We start from the raw sequence: 18,285 nt of genomic DNA on the forward strand, positions 1-18,285 counted from the left end.
AAGGTTGGGAATTGAACAAATTTTTATCCCTCCAAGATCAGCAAATTCGAATTACAGTGAAAGATACAACCAATCGGTGTATTCGTTTCTTAAGACTGATTTACGTTTCCAAGATGGAGATTGGGCTTATAAACTTAAAGCTACACAATTTTGTATGAACACTTCTTTCAATCGGAGGTTAGGATGTTCCCCATATTTTAAGATGTTCCTAAGAAACCCTAAGCTTCCACTTGACTCGTTTGACCCGTTAACACGCTCGAAAATTAAACATATGAATTTTTCAGAGTTATTGGAGTGCCTTGACAAGAATTGGAGGACTGGACAAGAAAGAACTGAGAAGTATTTGCAGGTAGAAAATACAGAAAGGATAGGTAGGCCGGTAGCTATAAATTCCTATTGTTACATTTTTTATGACGTCACAACGATTGGTGTAGCTCGTAAACTCTGCTCGTTATGGGTGGGTCCGTGTTTAGTGACAAAAGCAATTTCTGATAGTTTATTCGAGGTTCAGCCCCTTGAAAAGTGTAGATTGAAAGATAAAGGGGTGAGAATTGTACCAAGAGATAAAATATATGTTATTGAGAGTACTTTAGACTTGACTCCAGATGAAAAGATTGACTTAGTGATTACAGATGAATGTTTCTCTGTGGATAATACCTTGAAAGTAAACTATGACTTTCCCAATACTTTGAGAAATTTAACTTGTTCAGGCGTTTCTGAAGAGGAGAATAGTTGTGGCGCTAGTCCAGAAGTGGTTAGAAGGCGGAAGGATGGACAGGTAACACCAGAATTCTTGGAGAAATCTTTTTTGGGTGTTGGGTTGTCACAGCAAAGGTCAAATGTGTCTCAGAATGTATCTCAGAATAATGAAAATTTAGATGATTTAGTTGAGGATCTTAGTGACACTTTGGAAAGTACTCATATTTCTGATAGTGTAGATTCAAATGATCTGACTGACAAAACTAAGTTAGACTCTACATATTCTACTATTAGTAAGGATAGTGTTTTTCATGGGGATTATGCCTCTGATAATAGCTTAGTAGATAACAGTTTGGGTGTAGAGGATGTTAACATGGAATCTGCTAGAGAGTTAGAGTCTCGGATGAGTATTTTAGAGGACACTTTTCCAAAATTGCAAAGTAAGATTGTAGACTTGGAACAACGAAGGGGAAGTGTTAAACGAGGTAGAGATGTTGAGGAGGATGAATTAGATAGATCGTTAGATAATGCAAAATTGCAAAAAATGTCTGAGACTATTCCTGTTAAGGGTCGTCCTAAAGGTTCTACAAATGAAATGCAATTACAAAAATTAGAAGAGGATAGACAAAACAGAGAAAAGGACAGATTAGAACGTTATTCAGTAGCCGATGTAGTAACTAGGAACCTAGCAAAATTGATTAAAAAATAATATTTGTAATAATTAGTATAATATTTGCAGGAGAAGAGATTACCACGAGAACCGTAGAGAGCGTGATGACAAGAGAGGAGGCGGCGGTGGTGATAGACATCGTGGAGATCGTGGAGATCGTGGAGATCGTGGAGATCGTGGTATGCGCAAGAGGTCACCGGACGCTTGTAGTTCAAAGAGTGGACGAGCTGGACCAGTACCTGTGAAGAAATCCAAGGATGAAAGAGGAGTCAGGTACTTGGATATTTTGCTATTTGTTGTTGTGATGCAGTTTTATTGTTTGATTGTTGTTGGTGGTATGTATACGTCACAGGATCCACGGTTAGCAGCTTATGATTGTTCTCAAATAAGTAATGTTGAACTTAGATCAGCTGCCTGTTTGCATGATAGGATGGAACCGGTCAGATCTGTGGAATTGTTGGGGTTAGCAGAAACCGATTTTATATTGTCAGAAGCCATTAGTTGTGAGGTTAGACTAAAATTGGAGCGCTGGTTTTGCGGTACCGCGAGTCATGTGCACGTATTAGACGTGCCACATGAAAAACAGGTAGAGTTGAGTATGGACGAATGTAGGAGGGTTTTTCATTCTGGCAAGTATCAGCATGATGGAATTAGTTTTAAAGTAAATATAGATTTGCCAACTGTTCACAGTTTCACAGTTAATGGAACATTGTCACCTTTCTGGGATGTTGGTGGTGAAAATATTCAATGCAAGACACTGGGAATATACGCGCACAATATGTGGTACAATTTAGGTTTTGCTGTTGGGACTTTGCATATATTAATAAAAAATACACCCGTTTTGATCAAGGGAAATGTTGTTATGGATTATGATAAAAAGACGATTGTGGCGAATTTTGAAGATAATCATTTGTGGGCAACATCAACTTCTCCATATTTTCCGTATGTAGTACGAAAACCGGCCAGTAATTTTAAGGTAGTTTTTCAGGATACATTCAATCTAACTACTTGGAATGAACAACTTTTTGTTTCTAACTTGGAAAGAAATATTTTAGTTAAAATTATGGGAACAGAGAAACTTAATTTGCAGCATCTGGATTTCAACATTTTTGTAACAGAATTAGAGGGTATCAAGTTTTTAGAGGAACCGAAGGCGGCTGTTAGAAGTTACTTTGGGGATTTGTTAAAACAGGAAGCTAGATTTGATTTGAATGCTATGTTTTTGGCTAGTAGAGAAAGAAACGAGAGGATGATGGAACTTTTTAGTATTTCTAGATGTGCTCAAACAGAAGTTAGGTCAAATGTACAGATGCATCATGGGTTCAGAATTATATACCTAGGAGAAATTGCTAAGTATGAAAAGTGTACAGCGGTTGAAATTCCAGTAAAGTTAGGTGTGGATTATGGATGTGCAGTAGGACACTTAATGGTAGATTATAAAGGTGAAACAGTTGGAATACAAGAATATAGTAGAATGATTGTAGCAGTAGAGGATATAAAATTGTTGAATTGTTCGCAAAGTCCGGTATTTTTGAAGTTGACAGCTAATTTGTTCCTTGGGAATCAGGGGCAGGGACTCGAACTTCTGCATATTGCCAATGAAAAATCAGAACACGTGGGACAAAAGATTTTTCTGAACGATGAAAAGGTGTTTATTGCTGATTTTAATAAGACTATTAAATATCAGGGATTAGAGGATTTTGAGGATTTTAATGGACAAGCTTCTAAATTGGATTTTGTTGATCATAAGTTGTCATTTTTCGAACAGGTTACAGGTCCTTGGTTTGGTCTAGAACATTTGTTCAAAGATATATTACCATTGTTTGCCAAGTTTGTTTTGATTGTGTTAATGTTGTTGTTAGGTATAATTCCTATGTTGGTATTGTTGTATTGTTGTTGTTCATGGTGTCATAAAAAAAGATTTACTGAGGAAGAATTTAATGCTAGATCTTAAATTTTTTTATGCTGAAATTTAATTATATTGTATTTTTGCAGTTTGGTTACGGCGGCAACGATGAATCAAAAGTTATTGAGTAATGAAGAAGATGGTCGCCACAAACAATCTGCCAATGAAGGAAATCAAGTCAAACCTGGTCTACCAGTATCTGCATTGATCAGCAACTCTGCATCCCGGCTGGTGTTGGTAATGTCGCGCGTTGAGCTGCCCACGTTGAGTGTGGGCAGGGCGACAAGGAACATATTTTTGAGCAGTGAGGACATGCCACTGGCAGATTTAGCTCGTCTTATTGATAATGAACCAAGGTTTAAGTTGAATTTGATAAACATGTTATCAGTGCAGTTGGAGATGGGAAGATGTATCCACTCCATAGACTGGCCTGTGGACAGGATTCCTGTCTTTACCAGCCAGAACTCAAGATACCTCAACCTGATGGCGGCTGGTGAGCATTCTAAAGCTATAAATAAGAAGTTGGCATGGAACGAGACAACTAGTCTGAATAAGTTGAGTGCGACCATATTTCTCTCTAAGCTTGTTTGCGAAAATTTACCAAGTTTGGTATTGCTTGCTAAGATTGAATACCTGGATGGAGATGAGAGAAAAAGCTGTCAAACGTTGGGCGAATTGTTACCCATAATCAAACATATGGGGGAACTTGAGGATTGGTCTCAACTTTCAAAGATTGACGTCATACCTGCAGATGGTAAAATGAGTCTTCAGACGGTGTTAAGGACGGTGGTGGGTAATAGCGTTGACCCGAGGTTGAAGACGCAGGTTGTGTCAGCTGTCCGGCTCCTGGCACATTGGAAAGATGTCGTGAATAAAGTAAGCTTTATTCTGAAGCAAATGCCATCCACAACCCTGTTAGAGTTACAGAAAGATTGGCTTGATGGAAAGTCTGAACAGGATTTGAGTGCTAAAGTGTTTATTGACTCCATTCAGGTGAATGAATACATGAACTTATCAGTCTACATTCCACGTATTATAAACCTGAATTCGGTGAGTCTAATCACCAGTGGAGAGATGCCTGCTGAGATACGTTATGTTAGATTGGATGGTCAAAGAGACATAATTGATAACCTGGTGAGTGCCACATATGCAGGTAGTCTGATGAATGAAAAAGTAGACGCAAGAATTTTGACCTGGCAAATGCAGATGCGCTGCAGGCGTCTTCGTCCGACTCTAGCCAAGCAGATATTGTTATGTGATCCAAATACTACTTTAGAGAATGTAGTGAAGGAAATCAAATTGGAGTTGGATGGAAATGTTTATACAAATTTGTTGACAACCAATATTGAGTGGAAGTTTAATCCTGAACACAAAGTAAATGAGTGGTTCGAGGGTGATTTCAAATTGGTTACTCGGTTTGGGGATCCTGTTTGTGTTCAGATGGATCAGCCCTTAAATCCGAACATTCCTGTTTGTCTGGACCTTGAATTGTCGAATCAGCAATGGCGTGTTGATGAACAAGTGAGGGAGGAAATGAGGTTGGAACACACGCCTGGAATATTGATGATGCTTGATAAATTTGGAGAAGAGGTTAGTCGTAAGCATCAAAAGATTTTGGATAATCAGGAGGAGGTTGATAACGTTGCAACCTCGATTTCGGTTGCGGTTAATAGCGGATTTGAGAGATGTCTTCATATGCTTGGTGATACTGAGGCAAGGATGTCTCAAGACGGCTTGTGTGATGAGACCGCAAAACTTGGAGTGAATGATGAGGAAGTTATTATGCCCATGGATATTGAAGAACCTGGCAAGAAGAGAACATCTGGGAAAAGAAAGTAACAATTATAGTTATGTGTATTAATTCATATTTTATTTTATTTTATGTTTTTAATATTTGTTGAGGCAGTAGTAGTCTCAAAAGTTTAAAATTCATGTTCATATTAATGCTCTATAATATCATGCTTAAATCTGATGGTTATATGTTAACCAATGTTATTTTTATATCATGTATTATGATAACTATGTAATTAATGCATTAGGTGTAAATCAATGCATTCTTAAATGATTATATGTTAATCAATGTTTTTTTTTTCTTAAAAAAATATTAAAAAAAGAAAAAAAAAACACATAAAGGAAAATATAAAAAAAAAACACAAAAGAGTTCTAAGGAACCAAAATAAATGAAAAAAAATGTTTAAAGATCTGGACTAAAAATAAAAAAATATATAAAAAAATATGACAGGTGTCATACCAGATCCACTATTATCTATTTTATAAGCGTTCAACGCTACTTATAATATCTATGATAATTAACATGTAAAAATCTATTGTTATATTTAATCTGAAATATTACAGTTTGAACCCGAGGTTCATGTTTAAGCCAGGGAGAAATGTGATGTATAGTCCCTTTCTTCCTGAGTTTAAGAGCAATACATGTATTTTATAGTTTAGCTTTTAGTTCTGGTATCCACGGTTTCGGAGCAAGTCATTGCTCTGCAACAGGATACGAACATAAAGTGAATAGTAATCTTAATATTAATGTTATTATTATATGTTAACCTTGTATTGAATTAATACACTTTATAAGAATATTTAGCTGTTTGTTCTTGCTATTACTATACGTCAGTAGGATGGTGCAACTATAATATTTTTAATTCATCTAGAGATGGATGGTGCAACTTTTATTTATTATCTATCTAGAGGAGGATGGTGAAGTTATTATTATTTATCTAGAGGTGGATGGAGCAACTAGTATTTATTATTTATCTAGAGGAGGATGGAGCAACTAGTATTTATTATTTATCTAGAGGAGGATGATGTAACTTTTATTTATTAGTTTATCTAGAAGATAGTGCAACTATTATTTATTATTTATCTAGAGGAGGATGGCGCAACTATTATTTATTAATTTATCTAGAGGAGGATGGTGCAACTATTATTATTTATCTAGAGGAGAATGGAGCAACTAGTATTTATCTAGAGGCGGATGGTGCAACTATTATTATTTATCTAGAGGAGAATGGAGCAACTAGTATTTATCTAGAGGAGGATGGTGCAGTTATTATTTATCTAGAGAAAGATGATGCAACTATTATTTATTAGTTTATCTAAATGATGGTGCAACTATCATTTATTATTTATCTAGAGGAGGATGGTGCAACTATTATTTATGATCCTTTAGTACACAATAAGCAGGACAGAATGAATATTGAGATGGTGAGATCATAGATATTCTTTATTAAAGTAACAGAATGTTTGTCTGCCTGTCTGTCCATCTTTCCGTCTGTCTGTCCATCTGTCAGCCTGTCTGTATGTATGTCTGTCTGCCTATCTAAAGCTTAAAAGTCACTTTTAAGCTATTTATTGGAAGACGGTACACCCTCCCACTTCACAAAAAGAAAAAATCTCCCCAAAATATCTTTTTAGACAAAAACAAACAATGGGGGAGTGGGAACCCATACCACACTAGGGGCAAAGCCCCCGTAAAATAAAATTAATCCCCCTACCCTTATTATTAAAATTATTTTCTCAATTACAAATAATGAAAGTTGTGTATCTCGGATTTAGAATACAGATATATAATCAAACAACTACCTGGATCCCCCTGTTAATGACCTTTTTCCTTCTGCTGGTAAATTGCTTTCTACTCTTTTGTAGCAACTTAGCTGTGTTAGTATTCCCAACACTATTCCTTATTTAACTCCTAACCCCTCCAATAGAAATCGCCCCTAGAAAAAAGTCTTTCCAAATTTTCATTTAAAGTTAAAATTTAAAATAGAAAGATTGACTTCCCTTCCACCACCTCAAGTGTACCGCTAGTACATATATGTATATATTAATAAATAATCTTCTTTTAATTTTAGTTTAACAAATTGGATGTGAATACATATTCTACTAAGAAGACAATAACGCAGGTGTGTCTGTCTGTCAGTCTGTCATTTAGTCTATTTGTCTGTATGTTACTAAGTCAGTTTTTCTGTCTGTCAGTTTGTAAGTCTGTCTTTCATCCTATCCATTTGTTTTTCAAGGTTGTGGAATCAAAGGGGTAGGTTGTCTAACAAATAGCAAAGTTTTAGTAAAAGATACTCCAAAATGAGACCTAATGTTATATCTATCAGTATCCAACCCTCTAGATGTTACTTTAAATCATTGTGTAAATATTCGGGTATTTATGGTAATTCCTCTTAAGGGGCGTTTCATCATATTTTCACAGTAGCTTTTCCCTTATTTCTAGCCCCTGCGAAGGGGGCTCTAACCCTGCAGGGCAATCATCTAACCCAACTTAACATTAAAAAAAACTTTCAAAAGCTATGTGAAAATACAATGAAACTACCCCTTAAGAGGCGTTGCCACGAAAGGGTCTATACCCAAATATTCTTTTGTCCAATAAGCCCCTAATATTCAACATCTGGGCTGGTCAGTCTGCCTGTAATGCCCAAGGGGACATCTATGAAAACTGTTTTTCTTGCTATTTGAGACAGAAGGCTAATTTATTTGGTAAAATTTTGTAGATCAATATTATCTAATCCAGTATGGCTGTAAAACTGATTAATATACAAATTACTTTGTCTGTCAGTGTATTGCTATTTCTTCTCTGAAAAACATCAAATCTTTCTCAGCTGATATGAAAGATAGGCTGCTGAAATTTTGTGGAAAGATTCTCATGCCAATCCGTATATAATAATAGATTATATATTATTCAGGGATTATTGGATGTTGCTTTATTATCCTCCAATGCTGCTCAACTAAGATATGTTTTGAAGGTAGGCTAAACACAAGGATGGTATGATCCATTAGATGGGCTATAGTTGGTTTGGTGACATAGCCTTCTTTAAGTGGCAATATGGTCACCCAACTGAGATATGTATTGAAGGTGGGCTAAACAGGGATTGTAACATCTGGAACAATTTTGGGCTATAGTTTGGTGACATCGCCTTCCATAAGGGGCAATTATATTATCACCCAACTAATATATGTTTTGAAGGTAGGCTAAACAAGGATGGCAACATCCATGAAATCAAAACAATTGTTAATATTGCTAAAATTGTTATTTTTCAAACTTTGGTTAACAGAAAATAATAATTGGTCTTATTATTATTATTTGTCCTAGGCTAAAAATTATATTATGTGAAGCTTTCATTTTTAGTTTCATTTAGTGAAGTTGTGATGGACTTACTTACAAACCTTAGATATAGAGTAGCTGCTGCCCAACTTAAAATACTAAAATCTTACTATTATACAATTTCCAGTGAGACTTCAGGAAAACAATAAATGTTTATATACAGTTTAGAAAAATACTTTGTGAGTTCTTTGACTTCAGTCATTTATTGCATAATTCTGAAAATTACTTCAGCAACACTTTAAATGTTGTTTATGACATAAGTTTTCAAGAAAAAAACTTAGGAACACTTTAAACATTCATGACACAATTTTGAAAAATTGCTAATTGCAAGCTCTAATTATTATTTCTATAATTTAGATGGGAGATAGACATGAATACTATGAGGCTATGCTAGCTCTAATTATTATTTCTATAATTTAGATGGGAGATAGACATGAATACTATGAGGCTATGCTAGCTCTAATTATTATTTCTATAATTTAGATGGGAGAGAGACATGAATACTATGAGGCTATGCTAGCTCTAATTGTCATTTCTATCATTTTACAGGTAAAAACAAATACACAATTAATATCCTTTGAATTAGAACCAGTTCTTTAAACAGGCGCAACTTATTACTAAAGACTGTTAGGACTTCAAATCAAAAGTCATATTAATCCAGCCCAAAGTTTTAAACCTTTAATTTGTCAATTTAAATGTTTGCTATTATTATGAATATTGTCATCCTTGTTTTTTATTTAGATTTTGAACGCCTTGTTTCAGCTGATAATGGGACCTCTTAATCTGAACAAGGTAAATTATATATTTCCAGTATTAAATACTGGTGCAAATCTGCTGGATTAGAATCGGTATCAAATAATTGACTGTCCATAATTTGCATAGGACTGCGAAATGGAGGGAGCATGTTTAGCATTATCCTTTCCCACTCACCCCCAAACCTCAAAACGCCTATAACTTGTTTTCAATTAATTTACTTTATTTTTTAGTAGCGAAGCTACTCTATAATTCATTTGTCTGTACTTCCGTCCGTCAGTCAATCAGTAACGTTATGTGGGAAATGGGATTTACTCAGCTCCTATAAAAGAAAGAATGCTGAAAATTCTTGACAACATTCCCAACATTAAGGAGCACAGGAGAGGTAGGAGAGAGAGAGAGAGACAGAGAGAAAGAAAGAATAGAAAGAGAAAGAGAGAGAGAAAAGAAAGTGTGAGAGAGAGACTGAGAGTGAGAGAGCATTTTAGGGCTATAAAAAAAATTTGTTTTAATCTTATAATTGTACATTTTTATATCCGCGGAAAGCTGATGCGATAAATAACTATTCCTGATTTTAGTCTGAATGGAGAACAACACTGGAGATTGTAAATTATCTGAGCACCCTGACAGCCATGGCAATAGCTGGAGTGGATCTTATCAAAACCGGTTTCAGCCCACCTGACATTGTAGCTTTTTAAAACATGCTCTTTGTGTTGAAAAATTTAAAAATAAAAGTAACTGTAAAGGCTGCATATTTAATTTATTTTCAAAGCTACTCTAAAACTGTTTTTTTTCTGTCTGTCTGTTATTCTATCTTGCAGGCTCTCTGTAATTTAGGAGCTTGTCAAAAAAAGAAAAAAAAGGATATTTTAAATGGATATACAACCTTTCAAGTAACGATTATTACAAAGTTGCTGCGCTTTTAAAGTCGTACCTAACTGTTATAAAAATCAAAATGCAAAGTTTGACATGGATAGGACAATTTCAACCTGTTCAAATTAATAAAAAGAGCTAACCATTACGGACGGACCGCCCCAAAATATAGAAAAGCTTCAGAAATCATAAAAACGCTTTTAGATTGGTACAAGCTAACAAAGGCAGAAAACAGTGTAAAAAATTGAATTTGGAAAGGCCTGCCTTCCATTTTTTTTACCCATAAGGTGGATTAAAAAGGGGGTTACTTCTCACTGAAAAATCTTCAAAATCGCATAAAAAATATATAAGAAATAAATAAAATCATTAAAGGGTTATTAACATAATATTTTATTTTATTTTTGTTTTTTATTTCATGAGATTTTGGAGGATTTATTTTAAAAAAACAATTTTGCTTCACCAGTGAGAAGCGACCCTATTTAAGAAAAAAAGAATCCACCACTTGTGTTTTATTATTCGTTGACTTAATAACTTTGGGAACTTTTGAATTTAAATTTTTATTGGTTTGTTTATTAAGTTAAGTGTACAAATATTTTAACCAATAATTGTAATCTTCAGAAGGAATAATTTTGTATATGTGTGATCGATTTATTTGCCATTGTCTTATCTCTTTAGATCCCCGCATAATTTACAAGAAAATATGAAAATAATCACATGAAGAATAAAACAGAAAAAAAACTACAAAAACATGTACATGAAAAACATATAAACAAGGATGACGACATTCATAAAAGCAAAGCTCTGAAACGTTAGGACAAATGAACATTAACACATTTAAAAATCATATCAATCGGAGAATTATATCACATAAAAACTTGCTGTTAAAAAAGTTAAAAATCAGCATGTTTAAAATAGGCATACAGACATACAGGTAATGATTATAGAGTTGCTACGCTTTCTAAATCGTACCTAACTGTTATAGGTATCATTATGCAAAGTTTGAAATCGGTAGGACAATTCTAACATATCTAAATTAACAAAAACAGCTAAGCGTTATGGACGGACTGACGGACGGACAGACTGACCCTAATAAAAGAAAAGCTTCATTTTCTCGTCATTTCTCGTTAGGTTCGTAACTCTATCTCAAACTGCGTTATAACTAAAGATATTAAAATCACCAGTAAAATAAAATATTAGGGGGAATACCCTATAAAATAAAATATAAAATTTTTGTCCAAACACAGACGCTATATTTTTTATCTCGACTTAATAAAGGTTGCATGATTTTATCACCTCTAAATATATAAATTCTTCTGCAAAATGCTTCATATAATTTTTGGTAGCTAAGCTAGTTTATAATTTTTATGTCTGTCAACAAAAGAACTGATATGGTTCTTTTTAACTATGTAGCTTCTCATAGGCCCTGGGAAGGTTAATAACTATTTTGGAGGAGGATACTACCACCCACCTAAGAGAAATAAAAATCTGATTGTTGTATTCAACCCCCCCCCCCCCCCTCTCTAAAAATCAAGACCTAAAAATGTCCTTAAACAGTATCCTCTATTTCAGCAGTTTTTAAACAAATTTAATTACAATTTTGTTTAGATTTTATAAACATTTGTATTCTGATTATTCAGTTCTGACAATCTAAAGTGTTAATTACTATTCGTTTAATTAATGTTTCAAGGTTTTTCTTTTATGGATGTTGTCAGATCTTTCTTTCTTTTCTTTTACTTTTTTCTCTAACTAAATAACATATTCACTTATCTCACATTCAATGATTTGTATATCCTGTCAATGGATGTAGAATATACGTGGATATTATGACATGAGAAAAATTGTCGTCTATTTAGATTGTAATATACCATCCTTTTATTGATCGGGCCGTTTATCCAGTAGGAAGGGAGGGGATGTGGGAGATCGTTATTATAGTATATATATGTAGAACATGAAAATCTGGTGCAAGATCCAAGTAATAATAAATCCATTTTCATAAACAAGAAAGATAACTTCAATAGCTCTAAAATCAGATGATAGAATTCTAACGAACTTTGACACTTGTAGAGTGTTAAATTCAATAACTATAAAGCTAATTAAAATAACTTGGATATAGAATACTCTTATAGGACATACTTATATTTTTGATTATTAAGATGCTTTTCTTATAGTATAATTGTACCTTGTTTTAAATGGACGTAAAGATTCTCTAGTAACAATTAAAGAGTTGCTTTGCTTTCTAGAGCATGCCTAACAATTACAGGAATCAGCATCCAAAGTAATAAATTGGTGTTTTCCTATTGGATGATTTAAAGAGTGTTTCTATAGATTATCTATATTATGTAAATAGATGAACTTTTATAACCTTTAAAATTTTATAATTTGTTGTCATCTTTGTTTTTACATCAACAAAAGGGCAGAAGATATTTTTTTAATTTGTAAAAAAAAATCCATCAAAAGCAAAGTGAAAAATCCATGAACTGAAATTTTAGGTTTTATTTACATCTAAAAAATCAAAATGTGATACGTATTAATTAAGATAAATTATTTAATTAATTTAATGATAATGAATGCGAAGCTCAACAAGATGAAGGACAAACGAACAATAATAATTGTAGAATGACAGTCAGGGAGGGAGGAGACATTTGACTGTAAATTATATAGTAAACAGTAACAAGCCCTTTTCACTCCACAGGGGGAGCATAGGCCGCTGACAATTTGTCACTGTTTCTGTAACAATGTGGCTTTTTTATGGATATGGGATAGGGTTGTCAGCCGTTGATTGCGGTGTAAAGCGTCCATTTGCCCCATTGTTGACTGTAAATTATACTGGTCCCAAAAAAAAATTTTTTCTCTGTTGTTGGCTTAAACACTTTTGGGACTTGGTTTGTTTGTACACCTAAACTTTTCAACCAAAAATCTCAATCAACAGAGATGATGAACATTAGACTATAAAAGTTTTAAAGATTTTTAATCAATATAATAGATTTGAAATCTGCATAAAATTTTAAGGATTTTTTATAAAATTAGTTTTTTATATATTTCTTTATTTAAAGGCGCAAATACAAATTAAGTTAAATAATTTTGAGATCTGTGATTGGTGGATTGAAAACTATCTGCGCTCTTATTGGAGAAACTTAAGTGACGTACATCATTCAACCAATTAGAGCGTAGGTAGTTTCCAATCCAGCTATCCTATTGGTCAAAATTTATTAACTTAAATCGTATTTGCGCCTTTAAATAAAGAATTATATAAAAAAACGAATTTTATAAAAAATCCTTAAAATTTTATGCAGATTTCAAATCTATTATATTGATTAAAAATCTTTAAAACTTTTATAGTCTAATTAACATTAATTTATCGTCCATTGTCTGATACCTCAAGATCAATTAGTGACAGCACTTTAATATTAGTTAGAACATTCTTAAAAAATTAAACAAAATTTCTATGTAAAATTTTAAATTGTTAAAATGATATATGGTGACCTATCATATTCTGAAAGAAAATACTTCGGATCAATGCTGGAAGGTACTTAGAATCATGTGCTCTTGTTTGTGGATAGTCCCCTTCATTGTCCCATAAGATCACTGAAAAGTACTAATTGTGCATGAAAATGAGTTGTGCCTGTTTAAGGACCAAGGCATTCCCCCTCTACTCTTGCTATTATTGTCAAGCACAAGACATAGCAGCAATTGATATTATGACAGGGGAAAATTTGTTTAGATATTTTTGCAAATGTTAGGTTAGGTTAAGAATGTACAAATAAGCTCCCCGCAAGGGTTGGTTATTATAGGGGGGGGGGGGGATTTTTTCCAGGGGCAATTACTCTTGGGGGTAGGTGGTACTCTCCTCCAAGATAGTTATAAACCTTCCCAGGACCTATGAGAAGCTACCCACTAAAGGAGAACCTGATCTGTTCAACAGTTAGCGAGAAGATTGCGCATCTTCTAATACCTGTTCAGAAAATTGACCAGTAAGGTCAATAAACTGCACCTATGTGATTTTTAAATGAAAACATATGTAAAAACGAAACATGGAAATAATGGAGGGAAAAACGGACAAATTGAGTTAAATAGTAGATGTCATAAAAAAGAAAGAAAAAAAGATTTTGGTTTTAGTTTCTTTACAATCAGAGCGAAGTTCTTATTAAACGCAGCACCCATATCCTACCAAGTAGAAATACCTCATCAACTGCCTAACCCCTGTGAGGGGCTTATTTGTATATTATATTCCTAACCTAACCTATTTAGAAATATCTTTTAGGTTATCCAAATGCCTAACAACTGCTGAAGGCTTATTTCATTATCCCTTTCTTAACCTAACATTTCCCATTTAGACCTTCTTAAAAGGTTTTTTGAATAACCAACCCTTCCCGGGGGCTTATTTGTATATTCTTCACCTAACCTAACCTTTGCAAAAATACCCAACCAAATTTTCCCCTGAGCCTATGAGTAAGAAAAAATGGTTATAAAACATTGGGTACCAGTGTAATTTAATGTACAATGTCCCCCTCTCTGGGTTTTGGAGGGGAGTGGGGAGGGCATTGGGTTGTTTATTACACTAGTCCCCAAATTTTTATAAAATAAGGTTTTTTATTCATTAGATTAAGTTAGTGTCCAAGCATTTCAACCACTAATATTAATATATATAATAGGCAATCATCATTGGAGATGTACATCAATTTTTCAGGCATTGTTATCCCTTTAGATCCCTGGAGTCTTGGCCTTTCAATTAATTTAGACCAGTCAGGGAGAGATGGAGGTTGGTAAAAAATATTCACTCTGGTACCAATGATTTTTTATTCTGGTACCCAAAGTTTTTCATCTTGGGATCCAAGGTATTTTATTCTGGTACCCAAGGTTTTTAGCTAGAGGAATCGAGGGGGGGGGGGGGGGGGGTTCACAATCAAACCATGCAAATGTAAATTTTAAGGAATTTGATTATACTCTTTACATTTAGCATTATAGATACAAAACCATACAATGCACGTTAAAAATGTTTGTCATTTTGAAAACCAAAGGAAATACGCTTTCCATTGGTATGTCTAACATTTTTTTAGGATAACTATGGGCTGAGCAATAACAGTTTTAAAAAGCCTACCCAAACATTTTTTACCTTATTTTTAGAGGATTTTAGGCGAAAATAAAAAAAAAATATTTTGCGGATTTTCTCAAAAAGCCCCCAAATAAAATTTAATTTTTACTTTTTCCAGCATACCAAGACATGTGACTTTAAGGCTGTGCAATCCGCTTAAATGGGTATTTTCAAAAACCTGGAATTTTTTTAGCCTACCCGTGCATATGTTAATAACCTTTTTAAGATTTTATTTAATATTTGTAAATTTTTTTATTCGATTTTGGAGGATTATTCACACAAAAAAATTTGCCACACCAGCGAGTAGCCAGCCTAACTTTTTTTTTAAAGAATCCACCTCTGTTTGAAGCTTTCAAATTTAAGACGAAATTTTTGGGCAATTAATTCTGATTCTGCAAAGCTTTCTTCTAAGAAAATATACTATTTACAGCTGACTTTTATCTATGTTTGAAATGAAAAAAAAACATGCGTTTGTAACAAAATGTGTACACAATTTCAACCAATGAGATTAAATGTATGTACGGATGTGATTCTCCTATTGGCTCAATCAGACATTATCTCTCTTTCTTAGTACCTTTATTAATTCAGCAAATTAATTCTATTTCCGTTATCTAATTTGTTGGCACAAAATCTTTGGGTACCTTTATTAAAACTAACACTGTCTAGCTACTACAGGAATCACCATGCAAAATTTGAAATTAATAGGATAATTATAACATGTCTAAATTAACGAAAAAAGCTATCCGTCTTGGAAGTACGGACCGACCCTAATTATAGAAAAACTATAGGGTCGATTTTTGTAATTCAAGGTTGTAACGGGTTCGAAACCATGTTGTTTGATTGTCAACACAGACATTGGGACAACCAGCCAGGTTGATAACATACATAAGCACATCGTTATAGTTGGACAAACGAATGGAAAAATCAAGTTATAGAGTTGATGCCTTTTAGTTTTAATAATTTTAAACATATTTATTTATTTGAAATATAACTTCAGACAGGAGAAAAAATATTTTACAGAGAGAGAGAGAGGGGACACTGGGCTGTTTATTACACTTGTACCCAAAGTTTTAAAATAACGTTTTCTTATTGACTTGCTTAACAACTTTGGGACTTTAGTGCTTTTTGATTGGATGTTTCATTAACCACAATTTTAATCTACAGAAGGGTTAATTTTGTGTATCATAATTGGGTATGTACTAGAATTTATCGGCCATTGTCTTCTCCCTTTAGATTCCAACCTAAGCTAACCTAGAATAAGAAGCAAAATGAATGAGAAAGGGGGGGGGTGGTAGCTGCTCCGTTAATAACAAATAGGACAAACGAACATTAAAACTTGTAGATTGTCAGAACTGAAAAAAAAAAACATAATATTGATTCGTAAGTCTTGCATTGTAACTAAAGTTGCATGTTTTAAATCAGACTATCTGGTAACGATTATAGAATTGCTGCTATTTCTAAATCGCACCTATTTGTTATAGGAATCATCATGCTAAGTTTGAAATCGATAGGACGATTCTAATTCGTTCAAATGAACAAAAAGAGCTAACCGTTACAACCGGACGGAACCTAATTAAAGAAAAGCTTCGCTTTGAAAATTATTTTTTAACAGTTTGATAAGGATTTATCAATAATTTGTAGAAATTATTTGAATACATTTTTTTTATCAATTTTTTATAGTAATATATTGCACCGTATCATAGACAGCTTTCCGCGGATATAAAAAATTACAATTATAAGATAAAAACCAGTTTTGTTAGCCGCGAGATGCCGGTGGCACGAGTTAAAAAAAACTGGTTTTAATACTATGATTGTACATTTTTATATTCGTAGAAAACTGGATAGTATTCGTTGGTATGCATAATTTTGGCTAAGAACTTATCAACCGGATATTAATCAGTTTTGAAGCGCTACTGGAATATTTATTATTTAATGTGAAAAAGTTATTGTGAGAAGAATAAAATAGTAAGAAGCCAAGGTGTGTTTTTTATACAAAGTAGAAAGCTGTCTGTTTGTCTGTCTATCTTTCTGGATAAAGCCTTCACCACAGGACGAATTGCACTCTGTTTGTTTCATTATCAAAGCTATTCTATAATTCACTATGTCTGTACGTCCGTCAGTCAGTCCGTAACGCTATGGAGAAATAGAGATTTACTCAGCCGCTATTTAAGCTAGACTTCTGTGACTTTAATAAACCATTTACGTATGTTATAAGCGTTACATTTAATTTATAACAGAAATACAGATAGTGTGAGAAATCCTAAGATTTTAAGAACAACTTTTGTGTGTAAAACACTACAATTTTATTCAATTGCCAAAATAGCTTCTAAACCGATCAATATCCGCTGAATTAGAACCGGTTCTCAGCCACTCTGTAAAATTATGTACAATATCGTATTACAGACAATTGTCTACGAACATTAGAATAAAAATCATGAGATTAAAACCAGCACAGGCCAACGGACCCTAGGGGATAGCAAAACAAGTCTTAATCTTATAAATTTTCATTCTAATATACGCGTAAAGTTTTCAATAATAAGATGCGATACTGGTTATTTCTCGCATCGTATCATATACAGCTTTCCGCGGATACAATTTATGAATGTATATTTTTATATTCGTAGAAAACTGGATAAAATACGATGCTAGACATAATTCTTCCGTGCGGCTGAGAATCCACCGGATATTAATCAGTTTTGAAGCGATACGGGAGTAGTTATTTCTCGCATCGTATCATAAACAGCTTTCCACGGATACAATTTATGATTGTATATTTTTATATTCGTAGAAAACTGGATAAAATACGATGCTAGACATAATTCTTCCGTGCGGCTGAGAATCCACCGGATATTAATCAGTTTTGAAGCGATACGGGAGTAGTTATTTCTCGCATCGTATCATAAACAGCTTTCCGCGGATATAAAATGTACAATTATAAGATGAAAACCAGTTTTTTTATCCCCGAGGTGCCGAAGGCACAGGCTAAAAAAATTGGTTTTAATCTTATGATTGTTCATTTTATATTCGTAGAAACCTGGATATAATACGATGCTAGACATAGTTTTTTTCGTATGGATGAGAAATGGTTTCTATCCACCGGATTCGAATGAATACGAGAAAGTTTCTTATCTTTTAAAATAAAGAAATTGAATAAAGCTGTTTCTAAGATA

At 33.6% G+C, this 18,285-nt stretch overlaps 2 protein-coding genes across 4 annotated transcripts in view; both read left to right on the forward strand.

The window, feature by feature from the left end:
• Positions 1-9,895, forward strand: part of LOC145306810 (ninjurin-1-like) — a 28,548-nt gene extending 18,653 nt beyond the window's left edge. For 2 of the 3 annotated variants that reach the window (XM_080149104.1, XM_080149106.1), the window contains 6 exons: positions 6,421-6,491; positions 7,139-7,189; positions 7,979-8,038; positions 8,881-8,946; positions 9,139-9,189; positions 9,729-9,895. In XM_080149104.1, coding sequence (XP_080005230.1) covers positions 6,421-6,491; positions 7,139-7,189; positions 7,979-8,038; positions 8,881-8,946; positions 9,139-9,189; positions 9,729-9,848 — 419 coding nt within the window. In that variant the 3' untranslated portion in view covers positions 9,849-9,895. The remainder of the gene's footprint in view (positions 1-6,420; positions 6,492-7,138; positions 7,190-7,978; positions 8,039-8,880; positions 8,947-9,138; positions 9,190-9,728) is intronic. The other variant, XM_080149105.1, reaches the window with a different exon arrangement.
• LOC145307507 (uncharacterized) lies at positions 935-6,377 on the forward strand. The gene is made up of 3 exons (XM_080149963.1): positions 935-1,642; positions 3,365-5,110; positions 6,155-6,377. The coding sequence occupies exons 1-3, from the start codon at positions 1,551-1,553 to the stop codon at positions 6,375-6,377; spliced, it is 2,061 nt and encodes a 686-aa protein (XP_080006089.1). The 5' UTR covers positions 935-1,550.
• Positions 9,896-18,285: the final 8,390 nt, after the last annotated feature.

This window comes from Acartia tonsa, chromosome 15 (assembly GCF_053477335.1).
Source record: "Acartia tonsa isolate MP-2025a chromosome 15, ASM5347733v1, whole genome shotgun sequence".
In the NCBI taxonomy this organism is placed as follows: Eukaryota; Metazoa; Arthropoda; class Copepoda; order Calanoida; family Acartiidae; genus Acartia; species Acartia tonsa.

Excerpts from the sequence above, each read along its gene's own strand:
- LOC145307507 (XM_080149963.1), top strand. The coding sequence starts at position 1,551 with ATGCGCAAGAGGTCACCGGACGCTTGTAGTTCAAAGAGTGGACGAGCT. Across the intron at positions 1,643-3,364 it reads AAGGATGAAAGAGGAGTCAG|TTTGGTTACGGCGGCAACGA; the intron begins GTACTTGGATAT and ends GTATTTTTGCAG. Across the intron at positions 5,111-6,154 it reads AGAACATCTGGGAAAAGAAA|AGGAGGATGGCGCAACTATT; the intron begins GTAACAATTATA and ends TTATTTATCTAG.